Consider the following 24,317-nt stretch of genomic DNA (forward strand, 5'->3'; position numbering starts at 1 on the left):
GTAGATGGGAAGGACTGTGGCATGTAGATGAGAAGGACTGTGGCATGTAGATGGGGAAGGACTGTGGCATGTAGATGGGGAAGGACTGTGGCATGTAGATGGGGAAGGACTGTGGCATGTATATGGGAAGGACTGTGGGAAGGACTGTGGCATGTATATGGGAAGGACTGTGGCATGTAGATGGGAAGGACTGTGGCATGTAGATGGGAAGGACTGTGACATGTATATGGGAAGGACTGTGGGAAGGACTGTGGCATGTATATGGGAAGGACTGTGGCATGTATATGGGAAGGACTGAGAGACGTTGAACCTCATGTAATTAGTGGGTGGGATTACTTCACATTGATTCATCACCCTGCTAGTGGGATAGCTGAACACACTGATGATTAGAATGGCATAGTGGTAGAATACATATACTATGCTGTGCTCTGATGACACCTTCTATTTTAAAATGAACCGTGAGGGAATAATAAAGCTGTGTTGTTTTGAACGGGGCCCTGCGGGCCATGCTGCTGCGTCCCCGTGACCGTACCTTGAGCTTGGTGTTGGCGGGGATGTTGGTCTTCCAGCGCACCGTGTAGTAGCGTGCGTCCGTGATCTTCTGGTTCTTGGGCAGAGAGTTGTCGGCCCAGGTCACCTTGATGGTGTCGTGGCTGAGCACCGAGGCCTGTACGCCCACGGGAGGTAGCATGGGGGTGGGGTCTGGTACTGGTGTGTATGGCGCATGGAAGAGTTCATACAAATCAACATCAGGGTCTATGGGGTCTGCCAGCAGTTACCAACACACCAGGTTCACAACAGATGGCAAACAGAACATGGTGGAAAAGAGGGAAGAAATTACAAACCAAAAAAGTGTGTTTTGTGGCGAGGTAAAAATAAAAATAAAAAAGCAAGACCGGTCCAAACGAAACAGGGTGGCGGGGTGTAGAGAGAGAGGGAGGGGGTTACGAATAAGGGTAGAAAATATGTTAATGAGTTATTAAAATGAGGGAGGAGGAGAGGGGATTGGGAAGGGTGAAGAGAAAGAGAGAAAATTCTATTAGATCAACAGACATGGCTATTGGCTACATCAAGGTTTTCTACTGTCTATACAAGGGCTGTTGTCGATCAGACTTGGGTCAAATACCGATTTGTTGTCACGGATTTGATCCAGGGCTGTTGTTGATCAGACTTGGGTCAAATACCGATTTGTTGTCACGGATTTGATCCAGGGCTGTTGTTGATCAGACTTGGGTCAAATACAGATTTGTTGTCACGGATTTGATCCAGGGCTGTTGTGTTCAACATAATCAATACTAAGTAAAGATGGATAATCACCCTAAGGAAAGCTACAACTAGAAGGAACGTGCAACAGAGTCATCTCTAGTAAAGGTCAACAGAGTCATCTCTAGTAAAGGTCAACAGAGTCATCTCTAGTAAAGGTCAACAGAGTCATCTCTAGTAAAGGTCAACAGAGTAATCTCTAGTAAAGGTCAACAGAGTAATCTCTAGTAAAGGTCAACAGAGTAATCTCTAGTAAAGGTCAACAGAGTAATCTCTAGTAAAGGTCAACAGAGTAATCTCTAGTAAAGGTCAACAGAGTAATCTCTAGTAAAGGTCAACAGAGTCATCTCTAGTAAAGGTCAACAGAGTCATCTCTAGTAAAGGTCAACAGAGTAATCTCTAGTAAAGGTCAACAGAGTCATCTCTAGTAAAGGTCAACAGAGTCATCTCTAGTAAAGGTCAACAGAGTCATCTCTAGTAAAGGTCAACAGAGTAATCTCTAGTAAAGGTCAACAGAGTAATCTCTAGTAAAGGTCAACAGAGTAATCTCTAGTAAAGGTCAACAGAGTAATCTCTAGTAAAGGTCAACAGAGTCATCTCTAGTAAAGGTCAACAGAGTCATCTCTAGTAAAGGTCAACAGAGTCATCTCTAGTAAAGGTCAACAGAGTAATCTCTATTAAAGGTCAACAGAGTAATCTCTAGTAAAGGTCAACAGAGTCATCTCTAGTAAAGGTCAACAGAGTCATCTCTAGTAAAGGTCAACAGAGTAATCTCTAGTAAAGGTCAACAGAGTAATCTCTAGTAAAGGTCAACAGAGTCATCTCTAGTAAAGGTCAACAGAGTCATCTCTAGTAAAGGTCAACAGAGTAACCTCTAGTAAAGGTCAACAGAGTAACCTCTAGTAAAGGTCAACAGAGTAACATTTAGCCACCTGGCTTCAGAATTTATTTTGGAAAGACAACAGTGCAACAGAACAACAAGATCAAAAATGCAAATACCATACTGACTTACCACACCTTTAAAGAAGAATGCTTTCTTTCATTATTGATAAGAAGGTCTCGGACTGCAAGGCTAAACAGTAACTGATTACAGGCACTACTTTACAGTGTCTCTCTGAATACAGGCACTACTTTACAGTGTCTCTGAATGCAGGTACTACTTTACAGTGTCTCTCTGAATACAGGCACTACTTTAGTGAATACAGGCACTACTTTACAGTGTCTCTCTGAATACAGGCATTACTTTACAGTGTCTGTCTGAATACAGGCACTACTTTACAGTGTCCCTCTGAATACAGGCACTACTTTACAGTGTCCCTCTGAATACAGGCACTACTTTACAGTGTCCCTCTGAATACAGGCACTACTTTACAGTGTCCCTCTGAATACAGGCACTACTTTACAGTGTCCCTCTGAATACAGGCACTACTTTACAGTGTCCCTCTGAATACAGGCACTACTTTACAGTGTCCCTCTGAATACAGGCACTACTTTACAGTGTCCCTCTGAATACAGGCACTACTTTACAGTGTATCTGAATACAGGCACTACTTTACAGTGTCTCTGAATACAGGCACTACTTTACAGTGTCTCTGAATACAGGCACTACTTTACAGTGTCTCTGAATACAGGCACTACTTTACAGTGTCTCTGAATGCAGGTACTACTTTACAGTGACTGAAAACGGGGCACTACTTTACAGTGTCTCTGAATGCAGGCACTACTTTACAGTGTCTGAATGCAGGCACTACTTTACAGTGACTGAAAACGGAGTACTACTTTAACGTGTCTCTGAATGCAGGTACTACTTTACAGTGTATGTGAATGCAGGCACTACTTTACAGTGTCTCTGAATACAGGCACTACTTTACAGTGTATCTGTGAATACAGGCACTACTTTACAGTGTATCTGTGAATACAGGCACTACTTTACAGTGTCTCTGTGAATACAGGCACTACTTTACAGTGTCTCTGTGAATACAGGCACTACTTTACAGTGTCTCTGAATATAGGTACTACTTTACAGTGTCTGTGAATACAGGCACTACTTTACAGTGTCTCTGAATACAGGCACTACTTTACAGTGTCTCTGTGAATACAGGCACTACTTTACAGTGTCTCTGAATACAGGCACTACTTTACAGTGTCTCTGAATACAGGCACTACTTTACAGTGTCTCTGTGAATACAGGCACTACTTTACAGTGTCTCTGTGAATACAGGCACTACTTTAGTGTCTCTGAATGCAGGTACTACTTTACAGTGTCTCTGTGAATACAGGCACTACTTTACAGTGTCTCTGTGAATACAGGCACTACTTTACAGTGTCTCTGTGAATACAGGCACTACTTTACAGTGTCTCTGAATACAGGCACTACTTTACAGTGTCTCTGAATGCAGGTACTACTTTACAGTGACTGAAAACGGGGCACTACTTTATAGTGTCTCTGAATGCAGGCACTACTTTACAGTGTCTGAATGCAAGCACTACTTTACAGTGTCTCTGAATACAGGCACTACTTTACAGTGACTGAAAACGGGGTACTACTTTAACGTGTCTCTGAATGCAGGTACTACTTTACAGTGTCTCTGAATACAGGCACTACTTTACAGTGTCTCTGAATACAGGCACTACTTTACAGTGTCTATGTGAATACAGGCACTACTTTACAGTGTCTCTGTGAATACAGGCACTACTTTACAGTGTCTCTGTGAATACAGGCACTACCTTACAGTGTCTCTGTGAATACAGGCACTACTTTACAGTGTCTCTGTGAATACAGGCACTACTTTACAGTGTCTCTGTGAATACAGGCACTACTTTACAGTGTCTCTGTGAATACAGGCACTACTTTAGTGTCTCTGAATGCAGGTACTACTTTACAGTGTCTCTGTGAATACAGGCACTACTTTACAGTGTCTCTGTGAATACAGGCACTACTTTACAGTGTCTCTGTGAATACAGGCACTACTTTACAGTGTCTCTGTGAATACAGGCACTACTTTACAGTGTCTCTGTGAATACAGGCACTACTTTACAGTGTCTCTGAATACAGGCACTACTTTACAGTGTCTCTGAATACAGGCACTACTTTACAGTGTCTCTGTGAATACAGGCACTACTTTACAGTGTCTCTGTGAATACAGGCACTACTTTAGTGTCTCTGAATGCAGGTACTACTTTACAGTGTCTCTGAATACAGGCACTACTTTACAGTGTCTCTGAATACAGGCACTACTTTACAGTGACTGAAAACGGGGTACTACTTTAACGTGTCTCTGAATGCAGGTACTACTTTACAGTGTATGTGAATGCAGGCACTACTTTACAGTGTTTCTGAATACAGGTACTACTTTACAGTGTCTCTGTGAATACAGGCACTACTTTACAGTGTCTCTGTGAATACAGGCACTACTTTACATTGTCTCTGTGAATACAGGCACTATTTTACAGTGTCTCTGTGAATACAGGCACTACTTTACAGTGTCTCTGTGAATACAGGCACTACTTTACAGTGTCTCTGTGAATACAGGCACTACTTTACAGTGTCTCTGTGAATACAGGCACTACTTTACAGTGTCTCTGAATACAGGCACTACTTTACAGTGTCTCTGAATACAGGCACTACTTTACAGTGTCTCTGTGAATACAGGCACTACTTTACAGTGTCTCTGTGAATACAGGCACTACTTTAGTGTCTCTGAATGCAGGTACTACTTTACAGTGTCTCTGAATACAGGCACTACTTTACAGTGTCTCTGAATACAGGCACTACTTTACAGTGACTGAAAACGGGGTACTACTTTAACGTGTCTCTGAATGCAGGTACTACTTTACAGTGTATGTGAATGCAGGCACTACTTTACAGTGTTTCTGAATACAGGTACTACTTTACAGTGTCTCTGTGAATACAGGCACTACTTTACAGTGTCTCTGTGAATACAGGCACTACTTTACATTGTCTCTGTGAATACAGGCACTATTTTACAGTGTCTCTGTGAATACAGGCACTACTTTACAGTGTCTCTGTGAATACAGGCACTACTTTACAGTGTCTCTGTGAATACAGGCACTACTTTACAGTGTCTCTGTGAATACAGGCACTACTTTACAGTGTCTCTGTGAATACAGGCACTACTTTACAGTGTCTCTGTGAATACAGGCACTACTTTACAGTGTCTCTGTGAATACAGGCACTACTTTACAGTGTCTCTGTGAATACAGGCACTACTTTACAGTGTCTCTGTGAATACAGGCACTACTTTACAGTGTCTCTGTGAATACAGGCACTACTTTACAGTGTCTCTGTGAATACAGGCACTACTTTACAGTGTCTCTGTGAATACAGGCACTACTTTACAGTGTCTCTGTGAATACAGGCACTATTTTACATTATCTCTGTGAATACAGGCACTATTTTACAGTGTCTCTGTGAATACAGGCACTACTTTACAGTGTCTCTGTGAATACAGGCACTACTTTACAGTGTCTCTGTGAATACAGGCACTACTTTACAGTGTCTCTGTGAATACAGGCACTACTTTACATTTACTATAGCTGAATCACAATAGGACTGTATATAGAGCCATGTCACTCACAAGGAAAAGCCCTACACTGACGCTGTGTTCAAACTCTATGCATGTAAGAAGTGAAATGGGAATTATTCATCTGTTCATTGTTGCTCATGTAGCCTATCAGCGGATCTCGTGTGTCAAGGGCGAGGGATATTAAACGCCAATGAAAGGGAGTTTTGACAACTTCAAATGGATTGACTTGGTCTTCACCTATGAATAATGTAGTGATGCTTGATCTATCTGGGATTGATTAGATACATTATGGTCTGATCTGGGATTGATTAGATTAGTGATGTCTGTTCTATCTGGGATTGATTAGATTAGTGATGTCTGTTCTATCTGGGATTGATTAGCATCATCTATGTCTGTGTTACTTAATGATATAGTTGCTCCCTACTGAATGTTACCCTGGTCACGTCTCTTTACAGATGGAAGATACCTCCCTACTGAATTTTACCCTGGTCACGTGTCTTTACAGATGGAGGATACCTCCCTACTGAATGTTACCCTGGTCACGTCTCTTTACAGATGGAGGATACCTCTCTACTGAATGTTACCCTGGCCACGTCTCTTGACAGATGGAGGATACCTCCCTAAAGAATGTTACCCTGGTCACGTGTCTTTACAGATGGAGGATACCTCCCTACTGAATGTTACCCTGGTCATGTCTCTTTACAGATGGAGGATACCTCTCTACTGAATGTTACCCTGGTCACGTCTCTTTACAGATGGAGGATACCTCCCTACTGAATGTTACCCTGGTCACGTCTCTTTACAGATGGAGGATACCTCCCTAAAGAATGTTACCCTGGTCACGTCTCTTTACAGATGGAGGATAAAGAATGTTACCCTGGTCACGTCTCTTTACAGATGGAGGATACCTCTGTTATGTAACTAAACACAGTTAGCCACTGTGAGCACATGTCCAACCACCTGCTTCCCTCACTACAATGTCCTCCAGGGGGTTGCTGAGGTGTGTGTGTACTCATTATGGACGCATGGTAAACACTGGTGTTGTGAGAGAGGCAGTAACAAGTGGTTCCCTGGCTCAAGTCGCCACAATGCCAACTAAACGCTTCAAGATGGCAGCAATGAGCAGACTGGTCAGGCTTGTCAGGCTTGTCCGGCTGGTCAGGCTGTTACGCCATGCTCTGCGCCAGCCCTGGACTCCAGATTTTGACCAGGGTCCAGTGGTAATTAGAAAAAGCTCTAGTCATCTGGTGTAGCCTACCTCCCCCAAACTCACCCCCCCTCTATCCAGCTCCCTCTCTCCTCCCCGCTCCATTTTACAAGTCATTGTGCATGCTCATTATTGCACTGGTGTGTGTGTGTCTCTCTCTCTTTCTGGGAAGCATGGAGGTGGTCCTGGAAACACGGTGTGGTTTTAGGTGGCATGGAAATGGCATCTGTTTTCCACTCTGAGAACTGTGTGTCTGCAGCAGTAGTCTGTACCAGCCTGGGTTTAGTAGCCTACAGTGCTCTGAATTAAATGTTCCTACCTGTCAAAAAGAAACCCCCCTCCACGTATTTCAGTCAGTTATCAGATGCCACATATAGGAGAAGGTTTTTATTCTGCTTTGGTTTGATTTATGCTTTATAAAGGAAAGTCACATTGAGATTGAAAATCTCCTTTTCAAGTCAGTCCTGTATATGTTTTGCACCAAGGTTATCTTCCCACTGGATATTTACTATAATACATCAGTCCCTAAACAACACTCCTAGATGTCTTCCAACTTCTCCCAACTTCTTTTAAGTCAAAACATTATCTAGGTCAACCAGTCTTTTATTCCAAACTTTTTCATCCAATGAACATGCTCGTGGAGCAACTCACTGGTGTATTCAAACTGCAGACTGTATTGGAGGGCTTTGGTTCTGTGTTGAGAGGAGAGCTGGATCTGACAGAGGGTTGCCAAAGCCACAGCAGGGGTGTGTGCGTGTATGTGCGCGCTTCTGCACAGTGCTATGTATGTATGTGTGTGTGTGTGTTCTGTGTGCGTGTGTGTGTGTGTGTGTGTGTGTGTGTGTGTTCTGTGTGCGTGTGTGTGTGTGTGTGTGTGTGTGTGTGTGTGTGTGTGGATTGCCCCCTGCAGCATGTTGATGCCATTTCAGTCATCCGGTATCCTGTCCCTGCACAGCAGTGCATGCTGGGATAGCGGAGTGCAAGTACAGACAAACTGGCTCATCAAAACAGAGAGGGGGTGACAAGGGGTTGGCTTAAAGTCGACATGGGTTTCAGCCCTCACTCCGAGTTCCCTGGGGGTGCCTCGACACAGGGTACAGCCTACATTCCTAGCTCCCTGGGGGTGCCTTGACACAGGGTACAGCCTACACTCCTAGTTCCCTGGGGGTGCCTCGACACAGGGTACAGCCTACACTCCTAGTTCCCTCATCTTACGGGTGTCAAAAAATGTGGCATACTCTACAGAGCTATGTTGAGCAGCGACTTCCTGCTAGCAATTCATACTTTGTGTTCAATTGTTGGCATTTGGTATTGTGACCTAAATATCAGCTAATTGTCTGAGTAGCTGTCCTCAGATTAGAGAAATCTGGATTGGAGGGTATTTCCTTATTATTCTCTGGGAGACAGGCCTGAGATGAGCCGGGACCACTTGTTTTGTGCAGTGATATTTGTGACAAAGGGAAAGTAAATTACCACAGAGAGAATGGCAGGTCAGAGATGCTCTCTGACAAGTTGATCCTAACGATCAGGTCTGACGATCAGGTCTGACGATCAGGTCTGACGATCAGGTCTGACGATCAGGTCTGATGGAAGGTAAACTGCACCATATGAATGCAGGAGGAATAATGTCTAATATAAAGTCAAGGCTCTAGTTGGTCAAATAAAAAACACATTAGGTTTTAGTAAGCGTATCTCTGAAGTTATTTAGAGTCAAGCCACGTCAGAGTATATTTATCGATGATGATGATGGTGATGTAACATTGGTCAAAGACTACAGTCAGATTCCTTTTTTAAGGGAGTTAAATGACTTCTCACTCCCCACTGAAATATGGCAGCAAACAGAAACGATACCAGCATACGTTTTTTATGGATGAAACAACTTCTCCATTAAAAGCCCATTTCACCAGTCCAGTATGGAGGGTATTAGTGAACATCTCATTGGTAAGGCTATTTAGGGTGTGTCCATGAGACCATTCCATTACTCCAGTATTCAGGGTGTAGGGGTATTGTGTAGATGTCCTACCTGACTGTGGCCTGGTGATGGCGCTCTCGTATACAGGGATCCCCTCCCCCACGTTGTTGAAGGCCTTCAGGGTTATCACATAGTGGGAGCTGGGGTCTGAGGGAAGGAGAGGGCCAGGGAGAGAGAGGGCCAGGGAGAGAGAGGGCCAGGGAGAGAGAGGGCCAGGGAGAGAGAGGGCCAGGGAGAGAGAGGGCCAGGGAGAGAGAGGGCCAGGGAGAGAGAGGGCCAGGGAGAGAGAGAGCGCGTTATGAAATAATGTAGCTAATCAAGTCCAGACTCCTGAGACCCTCTCCTCATAGGATCAGGATATTCATCATCTTGACAAAAGGTGTATATTGAAACCCATTCTCTCGTTGGGGTTTTAATGAAAAGCTAAATTATGCAACATTATCATAGTGGTTCCCCCTAACCATGTTGTAATTACAGTAGGCTACAGGACACTATGAAGCACAGCCAGCCATGCAGTCAAAGACTGTTCACAGTCATGCATCAAGAACATGGTTCCACAACAACACACTATCAACTATGACGGCAACAACCCAGAGGGCAACAACCCAGAGGGCAACAACCCAGAGGGCAACAACCCAGAGGGCAACAACAGGGTGTGCTCACCTAGGTTCTCAATGCTGTAGTAGCGCTGCTTGTAGTCCACCTTGATGGTCTGGGCGTGGGGGCTGCCGATGCCGTAGCCGATGGTGTAGCCTCGTACCACCATGTCCTGGTTCTCCGGCGGGGTCCAGCTCACCACGATGCTGTTGACCAGCGGGCGCACATGTAGCGAACTGGGGATGTCTGGCACCCTGGACTCTGGAGGGAGGAAAACTCAGGAGATCAAACTTACCTCAAATTATAACACAATAAAGAAATTAAACACAACAAATATTAAACACTCCATATACTTTAGACTAGAATCAAGACAATAAAATACATTAAAACTAAACCATAAATATAAAGGTAGCAATGAGACCACATTAATAGAGGGTTGTAGTGTATTAAGAGGTAAGGATCAGGGCTGAGGTAGAGGGATTTGACTGGTCAGTGTATTAAGGGAAGAGGTAAGGATCAGGGCTGAGGTAGAGGGATTTGACTGGTCAGTGTATTAAGGGAAGAGGTAAGGATCAGGGCTGAGGTAGAGGGATTTGACTGGTCAGTGTATTAAGGGAAGAGGTAAGGATCAGGGCTGAGGTAGAGGGATTTGACTGGTCAGTGTATTAAGGGAAGAGAGGTAAGGATCAGGGCTGAGGTAGAGGGATTTGACTGGTCAGTGTATTAAGAGGTAAGGATCAGGGCTGAGGTAGAGGGATTTGACTGGTCAGTGTATTAAGGGAAGAGGTAAGGATCAGGGCTGAGGTAGAGGGATTTGACTGGTCAGTGTATTAAGGGAAGAGAGGTAAGGATCAGGGCTGAGGTAGAGGGATTTGACTGGTCAGTGTATTAAGGGAAGAGAGGTAAGGATCAGGGCTGAGGTAGAGGGATTTGACTGGTCAGTATATTAAGGGAAGAGGTAAGGATCAGGGCTGAGGTAGAGGGATTTGACTGGTCAGTGTATTAAGGGAAGATAGGTAAGGATCAGGGCTGAGGTAGAGGGATTTGACTGGTCAGTATATTAAGGGAAGAGGTAAGGATCAGGGCTGAGGTAGAGGGATTTGACTGGTCAGTGTATTAAGGGAAGAGAGGTAAGGATCAGGGCTGAGGTAGAGGGATTTGACTGGTCAGTATATTAAGGGAAGAGGTAAGGATCAGGGCTGAGGTAGAGGGATTTGACTGGTCAGTGTATTAAAGGAAGAGGTAAGGAAAACGTTTTACCGTCCAGGTCGCTCTCGAAGGTCTCTGCGGTGCTCCACTCTGTGGCGGGCCCGGAGCCGTTCACTGTGATGGCTGATACTCTGAACGTGTACTCTGTCCCCCGCTCCAGACCTGACCACAACAACACACAGATAGAAAATCAGTCAGAGTCAGACAGGAAGCCCAGTTCATTCCTCCCTCTTCTACCCAAAGTGCGCCCTCATCTTGTTCACTCCCCCCTCAATCAAGTGCTTTGAAATGTTTGAGGCGAAGTGAACAAGTAGTGCGCTCTTTTGACAGGCAGACCAAGAAATGTAATTGGGTTTTTGTGCAGAATCAGCCATAGGCTAGGTCCATCAGTTTCTGCAGTTAGAAAACTGTCCAAACTTTCCTTTCAGTGGGCTTCTTAAAGGATGTACTAGCAGTGCATCCCTCACTCCACCACTCATCGAGCTGGGCATGCAGACACACTAAATATTTGAAGCTGTAATATTTCAAGAGGAAGTCCAATATTTCTTTGCTTGTGTGAAGGGAAAATCTATAACTCTGTCAGGGGTGGGATCAAGAGAGAACTCGTCGTCGTGGCGCAATTAACATTTCCCTCTTTCCAATCCAATGGGTTTGATAGAGATAAACCTTCTGCCATTGATCACGACTCGTCTGTGGGGGAATTTACACATGAGCAGTTTGAATGTAGCCCAAGCAAGCCGTTCCCGATAGAACACTCAGAGAAGAAAGAGGAGACTGTTCACTCCTGGAGGAGTGTGTGGAGCTGGATCCCTGCTTGGACCACCATCCCAGCCACATTGCTGGGTCGGCTACATCACCGCCACGGGCGTGTTTTGGAAATTCAAAGTGGTGGGAACCGCCCGCCGTCTTTAAAGAACATGTATCTGCGCTAACTGGTGCAAACATTTTCTTAAGAGTCGGATTGGACTTATCTGTTTGGACGCTAAATGCTAATCGTGTCGTCTCTCCCTTCACTACTACGGGCTGTCCCTGAGGCAGACTGCTGAAAACCACCCAGACACTCCAGGACTCCAAGGCTCTAGAAAGAAAATCTCTAGCTTAAATGCCTTTGAACCAACAAACACCCATGTTGCACCCCAAATATAAATCGGGTTTGACTTTCAAGTGTGTATTCTCTTTGATGCTGCACCACACAGCGTGAGACGGGGCCAGAAAAGTTGCTGAGACAACATGTAATATTCATTGCCGTCGCTACAGTCTGATATCTATTGTACTACAGTAACGGTATAGTATCAGTTTGGATGTGAGATGTTGAGAACAGGTGACTGTCTGAAGTAACACAGACGATGAAGGAAAATGATGACACCAAACAACACGCCAGACAAAAAAAGGCTCAAATGAAAACCGCTCCAGTGATACCACATCTGGTCCTATGGGACCACAGTATTCAACTTAGAAACTTCCAATTGGCTAAAAGTTAAACTACCAGCAGTAGCCACAGAGTCTTCGGCCTATCTGAAAACTAGACTTGTTTTAGAACACGCTAATCAATAATCACATTATTTCCCATGTAAGATATTGCATGTGCATGACTAATTCAACTACACAATGAGTCATGTGATAAGTCATGTGATAAGTCATGTGATGAGTACGTGATGAGTACGTGATGAGTACGTGATGAGTACGTGATGAGTACGTGATGAGTACGTGATGAGTACGTGATGAGTACGTGATGAGTACGTGATGAGTACGTGATGAGTACGTGATGAGTACGTGATGAGTACGTGATGAGTACGTGATGAGTACGTGATGAGTACGTGATGAGTACGTGATGAGTACGTGATGAGGTATTATAGGAGAGCTTACCGTCGATGAGTTGGAAGAGCTGGGTGCCTCCCGTGGTTTCTGCCGCCTCGCTCTTCCGCGTCCCTTTCCGGTAACGGATCTTATACCCAGTAATCTCGCCGTTCTGGGCGCCTGGTGGTGGGGGCTGCCACCGGACCATGATGCTCTGGGTAGGGGGGTGGAACGACACACAGTGAGTACATAGTCTAAGACACGGGGGGGTTACAGTTTCTACTGCTGAACCACAGGGAAATGGTCATATTCACAGAAAACTGACCCACTGTTTTCAATGTCAACTTTTTCCATTCACAAATTTCATTTCACTTCCTGAATTGCAATGGATTTGAGCCCAACCCAAGGACAATACTGAATAATCTCTAGCTACCACCATTGACTTTAGAGGTGGAATGACAACCACAGGACTTTGCAGATAAAAATCACACTAGGGCAATGAGTGGGTGGTTATGGCAATACACACCATTGGTGTCCAGTAACACCACTCGCAGTGACATTGACGTCACAGGGCTAACCTGACCAAGGCTGGTGTAAGGTCAAAAGGCGACATTATACCAGCCTCACAAAGCCTTACACCAGTCCTATACCAGCCTCACAAAGCCTTACACCAGTCTTATACCAGCCTCACAAAGCCTTGCACCAGTCTTATACCAGCCTCACAAAGCCTTACACCAGTCTTATACCAGCCTCACAAAGCCTTGCACCAGTCTTATACCAGCCTCACAAAGCCTTACACCAGTCTTATACCAGCCTCACAAAGCCTTACACCAGTCTTATACCAGCCTCACAAAGCCTTGCACCAGTCTTATACCAGCCTCACAAAGCCTTGCAAAGCCTTACACCAGTCTTATACCAGCCTCACAAAGCCTTGCACCAGTCTTATACCAGCCTCACAAAGCCTTGCACCAGTCTTATACCGGCCTCACAAAGCCTTGCACCAGTCTTATACCAGCCTCACAAAGCCTTACACCAGTCTTATACCAGCCTCACAAAGCCTTACACCAGTCTTATACCAGCCTCACAAAGCCTTGCACCAGTCTTATACCAGCCTCACAAAGCCTTACACCAGTCTTATACCAGCCTCACAAAGCCTTGCACCAGTCTTATACCAGCCTCACAAAGCCTTACACCAGTCTTATACCAGCCTTACAAAGCCTTACACCAGTCTTAAAGCAGACTGATGTGAGGGTAATGTAGTGGTGAAGGAGAAGAGAACAGGCTGTCTGTTGGAGAAAGGAGGAAATAAAGACATTCATAATAAATAAAGAGTGGAGGAGAGGAGCCCTGGTGAGAGGAGCCCTGGTGAGAGGAGTGGCTCCCAGCGAGAGAGAGAGCGATGGATTCAGGTCCTTAGCTGCAGGCCCTGCAGTGCACTGTGGGATGGTGTGGAAGGAGGGAGGAGAGATACTGTAGACTGGGTGTGTGTGTGTGTGTGTGTGTGTGTGTGTGTGTGTGTGTGTGTGTGAAGGGACGGGTGGGGGGAACTCAGCGTGAGAGAGGAGTTAATTAACACTACCCCACTGTCGCTCACACACACACACACACACACAAACACACACAGGCGCGCCAACATTAACACACATCTGTGAGTTGGGGGAACAGCACTAATTAAATCTGTGCTAAGTGTGTTCAATTAGTTTATTTCCATTTTCCTATAGTGCGTTCTTTTTTCAGCTACATTCTTTCCCCTCACCCCTTCTCTAAAATACAAGTTAAATTGAGGGGGGGGGGGGGGGGGGGGGGTTGTGGTTCACATGTTGAGACTACACTTCCCCTTGTATGTTAGTTTTCACCCCTCAGGCCTGGCTGACTGACACGGCCCACAGGACAGAGAAAATTAAACAAATTAAAATGAGAAATTGCATTTTGTGTTTTAATCTAATTAGAAATGTATTTTATAATGATATTCATCCATATAAGGCCATTCATTACTGGTATCAAACAGTAACATACAGGACAAGTCTGACAAAGGAAGAACAAAGCAAAACCTGATCTGATTGACCAGTAAACAGAACAAATAAGGTCACAAACCAGTTCTAGATGCAAGTCAGACTGAATCCATTTCTAAATACGTGCTACTATAGTGGTACTAAATACACCCCCATCTCTATAGTGGTACTAAATACACCCCATCTCTATAGTGGTACTAAATACACCCCATCTCTATAGCGGTACTAAATACACCCCATCTCTATAGCGGTACTAAATACACCCCATATCTCTATAGTGGTACTAAATACACCCCATCTCTATAGTGGTACTAAATACACCCCCATCTCTATAGTGGTACTAAATACACCCCCCATCTCTATAGTGGTACTAAATACACCCCCCATCTCTATAGTGGTACTAAATACACCCCCATTTCTATAGTGGTACTAAATACACCCCATCTCTATAGTGGTACTAAATACACCACCCATCTCTATAGTGGTACTAAATACACCCCCCATCTCTATAGTGGTACTAAATACACCCCCATCTCTATAGTGGTACTAAATACACCCCATCTCTATAGTGGTACTAAATACACCCCCATCTCTATAGTGGTACTAAATACACCCCCATCTCTATAGTGGTACTAAATACACCCCCCATCTCTATAGTGGTACTAAATACACCCCCCATCTCTATAGTGGTACTAAATACACCCCCCATCTCTATAGTGGTACTAAATACACCCCCCATCTCTATAGTGGTACTAAATACACCCCCCATCTCTATAGTGGTACTAAATACACCCCCATTTCTATAGTGGTACTAAATACACCCCATCTCTAGTGGTACTAAATACACCCCATCTCTATAGTGGTACTAAATACACCCCCATCTCTATAGTGGTACTAAATACACCCCATCTCTATAGTGGTACTAAATACACCCCCCATCTCTATAGTGGTACTAAATACACCCCCCATCTCTATAGTGGTACTAAATACACCCCATCTCTATAGTGGTACTAAATACACCCCATCTCTATAGTGGTACTAAATACACACCCATCTCTATAGTGGTACTAAATACACCCCCCATCTCTATAGTGGTACTAAATACACCCCCCATCTCTATAGTGGTACTAAATACACCCCCATCTCTATAGTGGTACTAAATACACCCCATCTCTATAGTGGTACTAAATACACCCCCATCTCTATAGTGGTACTAAATACACCCCCATCTCTATAGTGGTACTAAATACACCCCCCATCTCTATAGTGGTTCTAAATACACTCCGCCCATCTCTATAGTGGTAGTAAATACACCCCCCATCTCTATAGTGGTACTAAATACACCGCCATGTGCTGCAACAGCAAGAGCTCCTGACTCCTGACTCATTCACAAACGGACAGAAGTGAGCTGGATAGAAAGCCTTCCTGTGTGAGATGAGCCTCTAGATGTGTGAGGCTGTAGGAGTTGTGATAGAGAGAGACGAAAGCCTTCAGACAGGCCCAGTCTCCAGCCGCTTGCTGGGTGGATCGATACAGGGTTCAAGCACAACGCTAGCAGTCTGTATGTGAGCTGAGCGCACTGACAAGAGCTAATGGCATGGAAAACAGGGTTAGGCACACAGCTATCACATCACCTGAGAGGTAGGGAGAGTGTCTGTGTGCTAAAGAGAAGTGGCTGACTTGTGCTTACCTTTGAGTTGTGAACTTCCACAGTGAGGTTTTGAGGAGGGGCACTGGGGACTGTAGGGGTAAAAACAAGGTGTTTTACTCTTTAGAACTCAAGAGAGATCACCTCAACACACCAGGTCTGTAACATCTTCCTCTTCAGAAAGGAGACTACCCATTTCTCCTATGAGAGAGAAAGAGTTCCGCTCCTTCATCTGTCCCCTGCTTACCATCAGACAGGGTGGTGACGGTGATGTCTCCTGTGGACACTCCCGGACCGTGCTTGTTGAAGGCCACCACTCTAATGCTGTACTCTGTGAACTTCTTCAGACCCATCAAGGTGTAGGACAGAGCTCCAGCGTCTATGTCCTGAGAGGTTGAGAAGAGAGGTGGTACACACAAAGTTATGTAGTGCTTCTGTAGATTTATTTTGTACTTCTTGTTTTGTACTCCTACTACCACCATCACCACTACCATTACCACCACTATCACCACTATTACTATCACTCTACCACTATCACCACCACTACCATCACCACCCCTACTACTACCACCATCACCACTACCATTACCACCACTATCACTACCACCACTATTACTATCACTCTACCACTATCACCACCACTACTATCACCACCACTACTATCACCACCACTACTATCACCACCACTACTATCACCACCACTACTACTACTACCACCATCACCACTACCATTACCACCACTATCACTACCACCACTATTACTATCACTCCACCACTATCACCACCACTACTATCACCACCGCTACTACTACTACCACCACTATCACTACCATCACCACCCCTACTACTACCACCATCACCACTACCATTACCACCACTATCACTACCACCACTATTACTATCACTCTACCACTATCACCACCACTACTATCACCACCGCTACTACTACTACCACCACTATCACTACCATCACCACCCCTACTACTATCACCACCGCTACTACTATCACTACCATTACCACCACCACTATTACTATCACTCTACCACTATCACCACCACTACTATCACCACCACTACTATCACCACCACTACTATCACCACCACTACTATCACCACCACTACTATCACCACCACTACTATCACCACCGCTACTACTACTACCACCACTACTACCACCCCTACTACTATCACCACCGCTACTACTATCACCACTACTACTATCACTACCATTACCACCACCACCACTACAACCACCACTACTACTATCACCACCACTACTACTACTATCACCACCACCACTATTACTATCACCACTACTACTATCACTACCATTACCACCACCACCACTACAACCACCACTACTACTATCACTACCATTACCACCACCACCACTACAACCACCACTACTACTATCACCACCACTACTACTACTATCACCACCACTACTACTACTATCACCACCACCACTATTACTATCACCACTACCGCTATCACCACCACTACTATCACCACTACTACTATCACCACCACCACTACTACTACTACTATCACCACCACCACTACTACTACTACTATCACCACCACCACTATTACTATCACCACTACCGCTATCACCACCACTACTATCACCACTACTACTATCACCACCACCACTACTACTATCACCACCACTACTATCACCACCACCACTACTACTACTACTATCACCACCACCACTACTACTACTACTATCACCACCACCACTATTACTATCACCACTACCGCTATCACCACCACTACAACCACCACTACTACTATCACCACCACTACTACTACCACCACTACTACTATCACCACCACCACTACTACTACTACTATCACCACCACCACTATTACTACCACCACTACCGCTATCACCACCACTACTATCACCACTACTACTATCACCACCACCGCTGCTACTACTACTATCACCACCGCTGCTACTACTACTACTACTACTACTACTACTATCACCATCACCACTACTATCACCACCGCTGCTTGTACTACTACTACCACTACCACTACCACTACTACTACTATCACCACCGCTGCTTGTACTACTACTACTACTACTATCACCACCACAACTACTACTACCACCACAACCCCTACTACTATCACAACTACGACTACCACCACCACCACTATTACCACCAATACTATTACCACCACCACTATTACTATCACCACCACTACTACTACCACTGTTACTACTACTACCACCACCACCACTCCCACCGTTACTACTACTACCACCACCACCATTACTACTATCGCCACTGCTACTACCACCACCATCACCACTACTACCACCACCACCACCACTACTAATAACAACTACCACTACTACTATCACCACCACTATTACCACCGCTACTACTACCACCACCACTACTACTACTACTATCACCACCACTACTACTACTATCACCACCACTACCACCGCCATCACCACTACTACTACTACTACTACTATCAACGCCACTACTACTATCAATGCCATTACTACTATCACCACCGCCATCACTACTACTACTACTACTACTATCACCACTACTAACACCACCACCATTGCTGTGGCCACGACTGTACATGATAAGATTATTATTGACAAAAAGAGCAAGATTATTTGTATCATCATGTCATCAGAATAAGACCCTTGATATTTATTGGAAAGGAGCATCAAGCTCATCACTGGGTGCTTTCACCACCCTGTGAAGTTCATCATAAAAGAAAAGATTAAGAACAGACAGAGGCAGAGTTCCTCTGTCCAGTGTCTGTGTTCTTTTGCCCATTTTAGTCGTTTCTTTTTATTGGCCAGTCTGAGAAGTGGCTTTTTCTTTACAACTCTGCCTAGGAGGCCAGCATCCCGGAGTCGCCTCCTCACTGTTGATGTTGACACTGGTGTTTTGCGGATACTATTTAATGAAGCTGCCAGTTGAGGACTTGTGAGGAGTCTGTTTCTCAAACTAGAGACACTAATGTACTTGTCCTCTTGCTCAGTTGTGCACCGGTGCCTCCCACTCTTTCTATTCTGGTTAGAGCCAGTTTGCCCTGTTCTGTGAAGGGAGTAGTAACCATGGTTACCTGCAAGGAAACACATGCAGTCATCATTGCTTTGCAAAAAAGGGGCTTCACAGGCAAGGATATTGCTGCCAGTAAGATTGCACCTAAATCAACCATTTATCAGGTCATCAAGAACTTCAAGGAGAGTGGTTCAATTGTTGTGAAGAAGGCTTCAGGGCGCCAAAGAAAGTCCAGCAAGCGCCAGGACCGTCTCCTAAAGTTGATTCAGCTGCGGGATCGGGGCACCACCAGTACAGACCTTGCTCAGGAATGGCAGCAGGCCGGTGCGAGTGCATCTGCACGCACAGTGAGGCGAAGACTTTTGGAGGATGGCCTGGTGTCAAGAAGGGCAGCAAAGAAGCCACTTCTCTTCAGAAAAAACATCAGGGACAGACTGGGGTAAAGTTATTTTCTCTGATGAATCCCCGTTCCAATTGTTTGCGGCATCCGGAAAAAAGCTTGTCCGGCCGGAGAAGACAAGGTGAGCGCTACCATCAGTCCTGTGTCATGCCAACAGTAAAGCATCCTGAGACCATTCGTGTGTGGGGTTGCTTCTCAGCAAAGGGAGTGGGCTCACTCACAGTTTTGCCTAAGAACACAGCCATGAATAAAGAATGGTACCAACACATCCTCAGAGAGCAACTTCTCCCAACCATCCAGCAACAGTTTGGTGACAAACAATGCCCTTTCCAGCATGATAGAGCACCTTGCCATAAGGCAAAAGTGATAACTAAGTGGTTCGGGGAACAAAACATCGATATTTTGGGTCCATGGCCAGGAAACTGCCCAGACCTTAATCCCATTGAGAACTTGTGGTCAATCCTAAAGAGGCGGGTGGACAAACAAAAACCCACAAATTCTGACAAACTCCAAGCATTGATTATGCAAGAATGGGCTGCCATCAGTCAGGATGTAGCCCAGAAGTTAATTGACAGCATGCCAGGGCGGATTGCATAGGTCTTGAAAAAGAAGGGTCAACACCTCAAATATTGACTCTTGCATCAACTTCATGTAATTGTCAATAAAAGCCTTTGACACTTATGAAATGCTTGTAATTATACTTCAGTATTCCATAGTAACATCTAACAAAAATATCTAGACACTGAAGCAGCAAACTTTGTGGAAATTAATATTTGTCATTCTCAAAACTTTTGGCCACGAATGTAGGCTATACACACATTGTATCTGCGAGCTGTTGTCTATAGTGCACATGCCACGACCAGAGTTGGCACATTCACTATATAACGCAACATTTTGTGTGACAAAACCATCAGTTGTTGGAAATGCGATAGAAACACTTAACTTTTTTTTTCTCCCTTCTGTACATGGGAGTTTAACCGCAAAGGTTATTTTATGGGCACTACGTCATCAGCCTTTTATCCGCAACAAGTCAATTTGATGGAAACAGTTATCTGGTGGGAAAATGCGCATACTGTTTTGATGCAGATTTTTTTTTTTTTAAATTGCATAAAAATCTGTTGTCAATTGGATGGAAAACTAGCTAACTACAAATAGCTACTCTATTTGGGTACCGCCCTAATCTTTGTCCCTGGGTAGTAAAACCACAGTGCCTAACTGTTCAACTGAAGTCAGGCGCGCCATTGTGACAGCTTCCTCCCTGTAGACATGCCACTTCCTGAAGCCTTCCCCGTCCCTGCCTCAATAATTCATCCACTCCAACACCCCGTTAGCTACCCTGTTCTCTGGATTCAACCTTTGTTCCTCTCTTTTCAGATAAAGAGATCATCAGATAAGCCTCTTCTCTTCCTGTCAGAATCTCTCTCTCTCTCCTCTAGGGAGCGAGGGACGGCAGCAGCAACAGCATCATTACTCGTTGTGCTGGCTGACATTTCATCCATTATCATATTAAAGGCTCTTTAACGCCTGGCTGGTTGGGCTGGCAGGGCTGGATGACTCAGGAGGCTGTGCTGCGGTGCGCTGCACTGTGGCCTGCTGGGAGACTGGGGAATAGGGAGGGTGGTGCTGCCAGCTATCTGATAGAGTGGGAATAGAGCAGAGGCTTTGGAACTTCAGGGGGACAGGAGTTTCAAGGCAGTCTACTGGGCTGTGACCGAGCTGGGACACTTCAATGGGCTATATGGTGCTGATGCTAAGCCGGGAAAAGCAACAGTTCATTTCGCTGTTCTGTTTTGCTTGTTTGCAGTCTTGTTGTTATATCATCACAAGACTAATCTCTCTCATAGAATATGATGGATCACTATTTCAACATATAGGGCCATCTAACTCCCCCACCCATCACACTGGGTCTTACCTGTTCCAGGTCCAGACCCTTCTCCATATAGTAGACCTTGTAGGTGAGGACGTCTCCGTTACCAGTGAGGGGAGTGTCCCAGCTGAGGGTGACGGAGGTGGGTGTGGTCGACACAGCCTGCAGGTTGGGGGCGGGGCCAGGAACTTGCACTGGAAACACCAAAGGATACAGGGGACACTTAGTATGAATCCCCAAATAAAAAGACACAGAAAGGCATTTCCCCCCCAAATCTCAATATTTGTATTTTTTTCATATGTAAGCCACATCATATAACCACACTTGCACAAAACCACACTCTCATTCAAATCACTTGGAGACAATTTGGTCCCAATTTGAAAGACTGCCATTTTGGAATGTCCCCCTGTTTTTTTTCTTAAACCGCAAAGCCTGACACACATGCTGTGGTCATTTCCCCACATCATCCCACCAATCCCTCTAGCATGGTATTCCAGTAGGTGAGAGGGGGGAGCGGGGACAGACAAGGTCATGCTTGGTTTACAGAGGAATTTATCTGAAGTATTAAGTTAATTGGAATTGGTTAGCCGAGAGAGAGCGGCTGGGACTAAACCAAGTGGTTGAGGAGGGAGAGGGGTGTTTCCATTGTTGTTTGCTCTGCAGGGACGTGTGTCATTACATTCAATTAACAGCTCTGGTGCCGACCGGCGTAGCTGTTTAACACAAGACTGTGGTAGCAGGTGCTGAGAGCCACATCTACTGGAGGATGTAGTCTCTAGACGGATAACGATAGGGTCTGAGAAACTGAGCTGTGTGGCAAATGTAATGCATCATTAACCATACCTAGTCGTCAAGAGAGAACTTCTGTGGTGTTTAGGATGACGTGTGTATGCATGTACACTACCGTTCAAAAGTGTGGGGTCACTTAGAAATATCCTTGTTTTTGAAAGAAAATCAATTTTTTTTGTCCATTAAAATAACATCAAATTGATCAGAAATACAGTGTAGACATTGTTAATGTTGTGAGTTTCAGAAGAAAGGTCTTTGTTTCTAGCCATTTTGAGCCTGTAATCGGACCCACAAATGCTGATGCTCCAGATACTCAACTAGTCCAAAGAATGCCAGTTGTATTGTTCTTTAATCAGAACAAGTTTTCAGCTATGCTAACATTATTGCAAAATAGTTTTCTAATGCTCAATGAGCCTTTTAAAATGATAAACTTGGATAAGCCATTGGAACACAGGAGTGATGGTTGCTGATAATGGGCCTCTTGTACGCCAATGTTGATATTCCATTACAAATCTGCCGTTTCCAGCTACAATAGTCGTTTACAACATTAACAATGTCTACACTGTACTTATGATCAACTTGATGTCATTTTAATATACTTTTTTTTTTTTTTTTTTTTCAAAAACAAGGACATTTCTCAGTGACCCCAAACTTTTGAATGGTAGTGTATATACAGTACCAGTCTAAAGTTTGGACACCTACTCATTCAAGGGTTTTTCTTTATTTGTACTATTTTCTACATTGTAGAATAATAGTGAAGACCTAAAAACTATTAAATAACACATATGGAATCATCACCAAAAAAGTGTTAAACAAATCAAAATACACTGTATATACACACACAAGGAACCTATAGCAGTGTTTTAACAGACAGACCATGTTGATTCTACATGGAATACAAACTACGCCTTTGTCCATCAAACATGGAAAATACTTGACCCCAGTTTCACTGACAAATACCCCAATTCTTCTCTAAGGGAAAGGAACATGTACCTTTGCTGTGCGTTAGCTGCAGATATGCCTGGCAGTACACGGAGGCTCTCATTTGTCAGTATATATAGTAGGTGTCTGTAAGATATATACAGTGAGGGATGCAGTGTGGTCGGTCCAGGTCGGGTACTTGGAATCAGGTCAACAGTTTAAACCTTCATTTATAACCTAGAAGAGATGCTGTCAGACAGACAGACAAATTTGTCCCTGGCACTGGCTGCCCCCTTTGCTATCCCCACGGGTAGTTAGGCTCCCGTCGGCACACATTATGGAGTGCCAGGTGCAAAGGACACAGGTAGAGAGGCAGAGACTGACCCAGAAACTTGGCAGCAGCCGAGCCGTGATGGTGGGAGAGAGGAGGAGAGATGAATAGGCTGAGCCGTGAGGGAGAGAGAAGGAGAGATGGATAGGCTGAGCCGTGAGGGAGAGAGAAGGAGAGATGGATAGGCTGAGCTGTGAGGGAGAGAGAAGGAGAGATGGATAGGCTGAGCTGTGAGGGAGAGAGAAGTAGAGATGGATAGGCTGAGCTGTGAGGGAGAGAGAAGGAGAGATGGATAGGCTGAGCCGTGATGAGGGAGAGAGAAGGAGAGATGGATAGGCTGAGCCGTGATGAGGGAGAGAGAAGGAGAGATGGATAGGCTGAGCCGTGATGAGGAAGAGAGAAGGAGAGATGGATAGGCTGAGCTGTGATGGGGGAGAGAGAAGGAGAGATGGATAGGCTGAGCCGTGAGGGAGAGAGAATGAGAGATGGATAGGCTGAGCTGTGATGAGGAAGAGAGAAGGAGAGATGGATAGGCTGAGCCGTGAGGGAGAGAGAAGGAGAGATGGATAGGCTGAGCCGTGAGGGAGAGAGAAGGAGAGATGAATAGGCTGAGCCGTGAGGGAGAGAGAAGGAGAGATGGATAGGCTGAGCCGTGATGAGAGAGAGAGAAGGAGAGATGGATAGGCTGAGCTGTGAGGGAGAGAGAA

General features: G+C 45.0%; 1 protein-coding gene across 15 annotated transcripts in view; it reads right to left on the reverse strand.

Moving 5' to 3' along the window:
• The window catches only part of LOC110506963 (neogenin), a 211,340-nt gene that overhangs the window by 22,525 nt on the left and 164,498 nt on the right, over positions 1-24,317 (reverse strand). For 12 of the 15 annotated variants that reach the window (XM_036963175.1, XM_036963173.1, XM_036963184.1 and 9 more), the window contains exons 10-17: positions 21,615-21,763; positions 16,500-16,638; positions 16,295-16,344; positions 12,662-12,806; positions 10,847-10,957; positions 9,653-9,847; positions 9,041-9,136; positions 533-765 (exon numbers count right to left, since the gene is read on the reverse strand). In XM_036963175.1, coding sequence (XP_036819070.1) covers positions 533-765; positions 9,041-9,136; positions 9,653-9,847; positions 10,847-10,957; positions 12,662-12,806; positions 16,295-16,344; positions 16,500-16,638; positions 21,615-21,763 — 1,118 coding nt within the window. The remainder of the gene's footprint in view (positions 1-532; positions 766-9,040; positions 9,137-9,652; positions 9,848-10,846; positions 10,958-12,661; positions 12,807-16,294; positions 16,345-16,499; positions 16,639-21,614; positions 21,764-24,317) is intronic. The other 3 variants (XM_036963186.1, XM_036963180.1, XM_036963176.1) reach the window with 1 other exon arrangement.

This window comes from Oncorhynchus mykiss, chromosome 26 (genome assembly GCF_013265735.2).
Source record: "Oncorhynchus mykiss isolate Arlee chromosome 26, USDA_OmykA_1.1, whole genome shotgun sequence".
Classification (NCBI taxonomy): domain Eukaryota; kingdom Metazoa; phylum Chordata; class Actinopteri; order Salmoniformes; family Salmonidae; genus Oncorhynchus; species Oncorhynchus mykiss.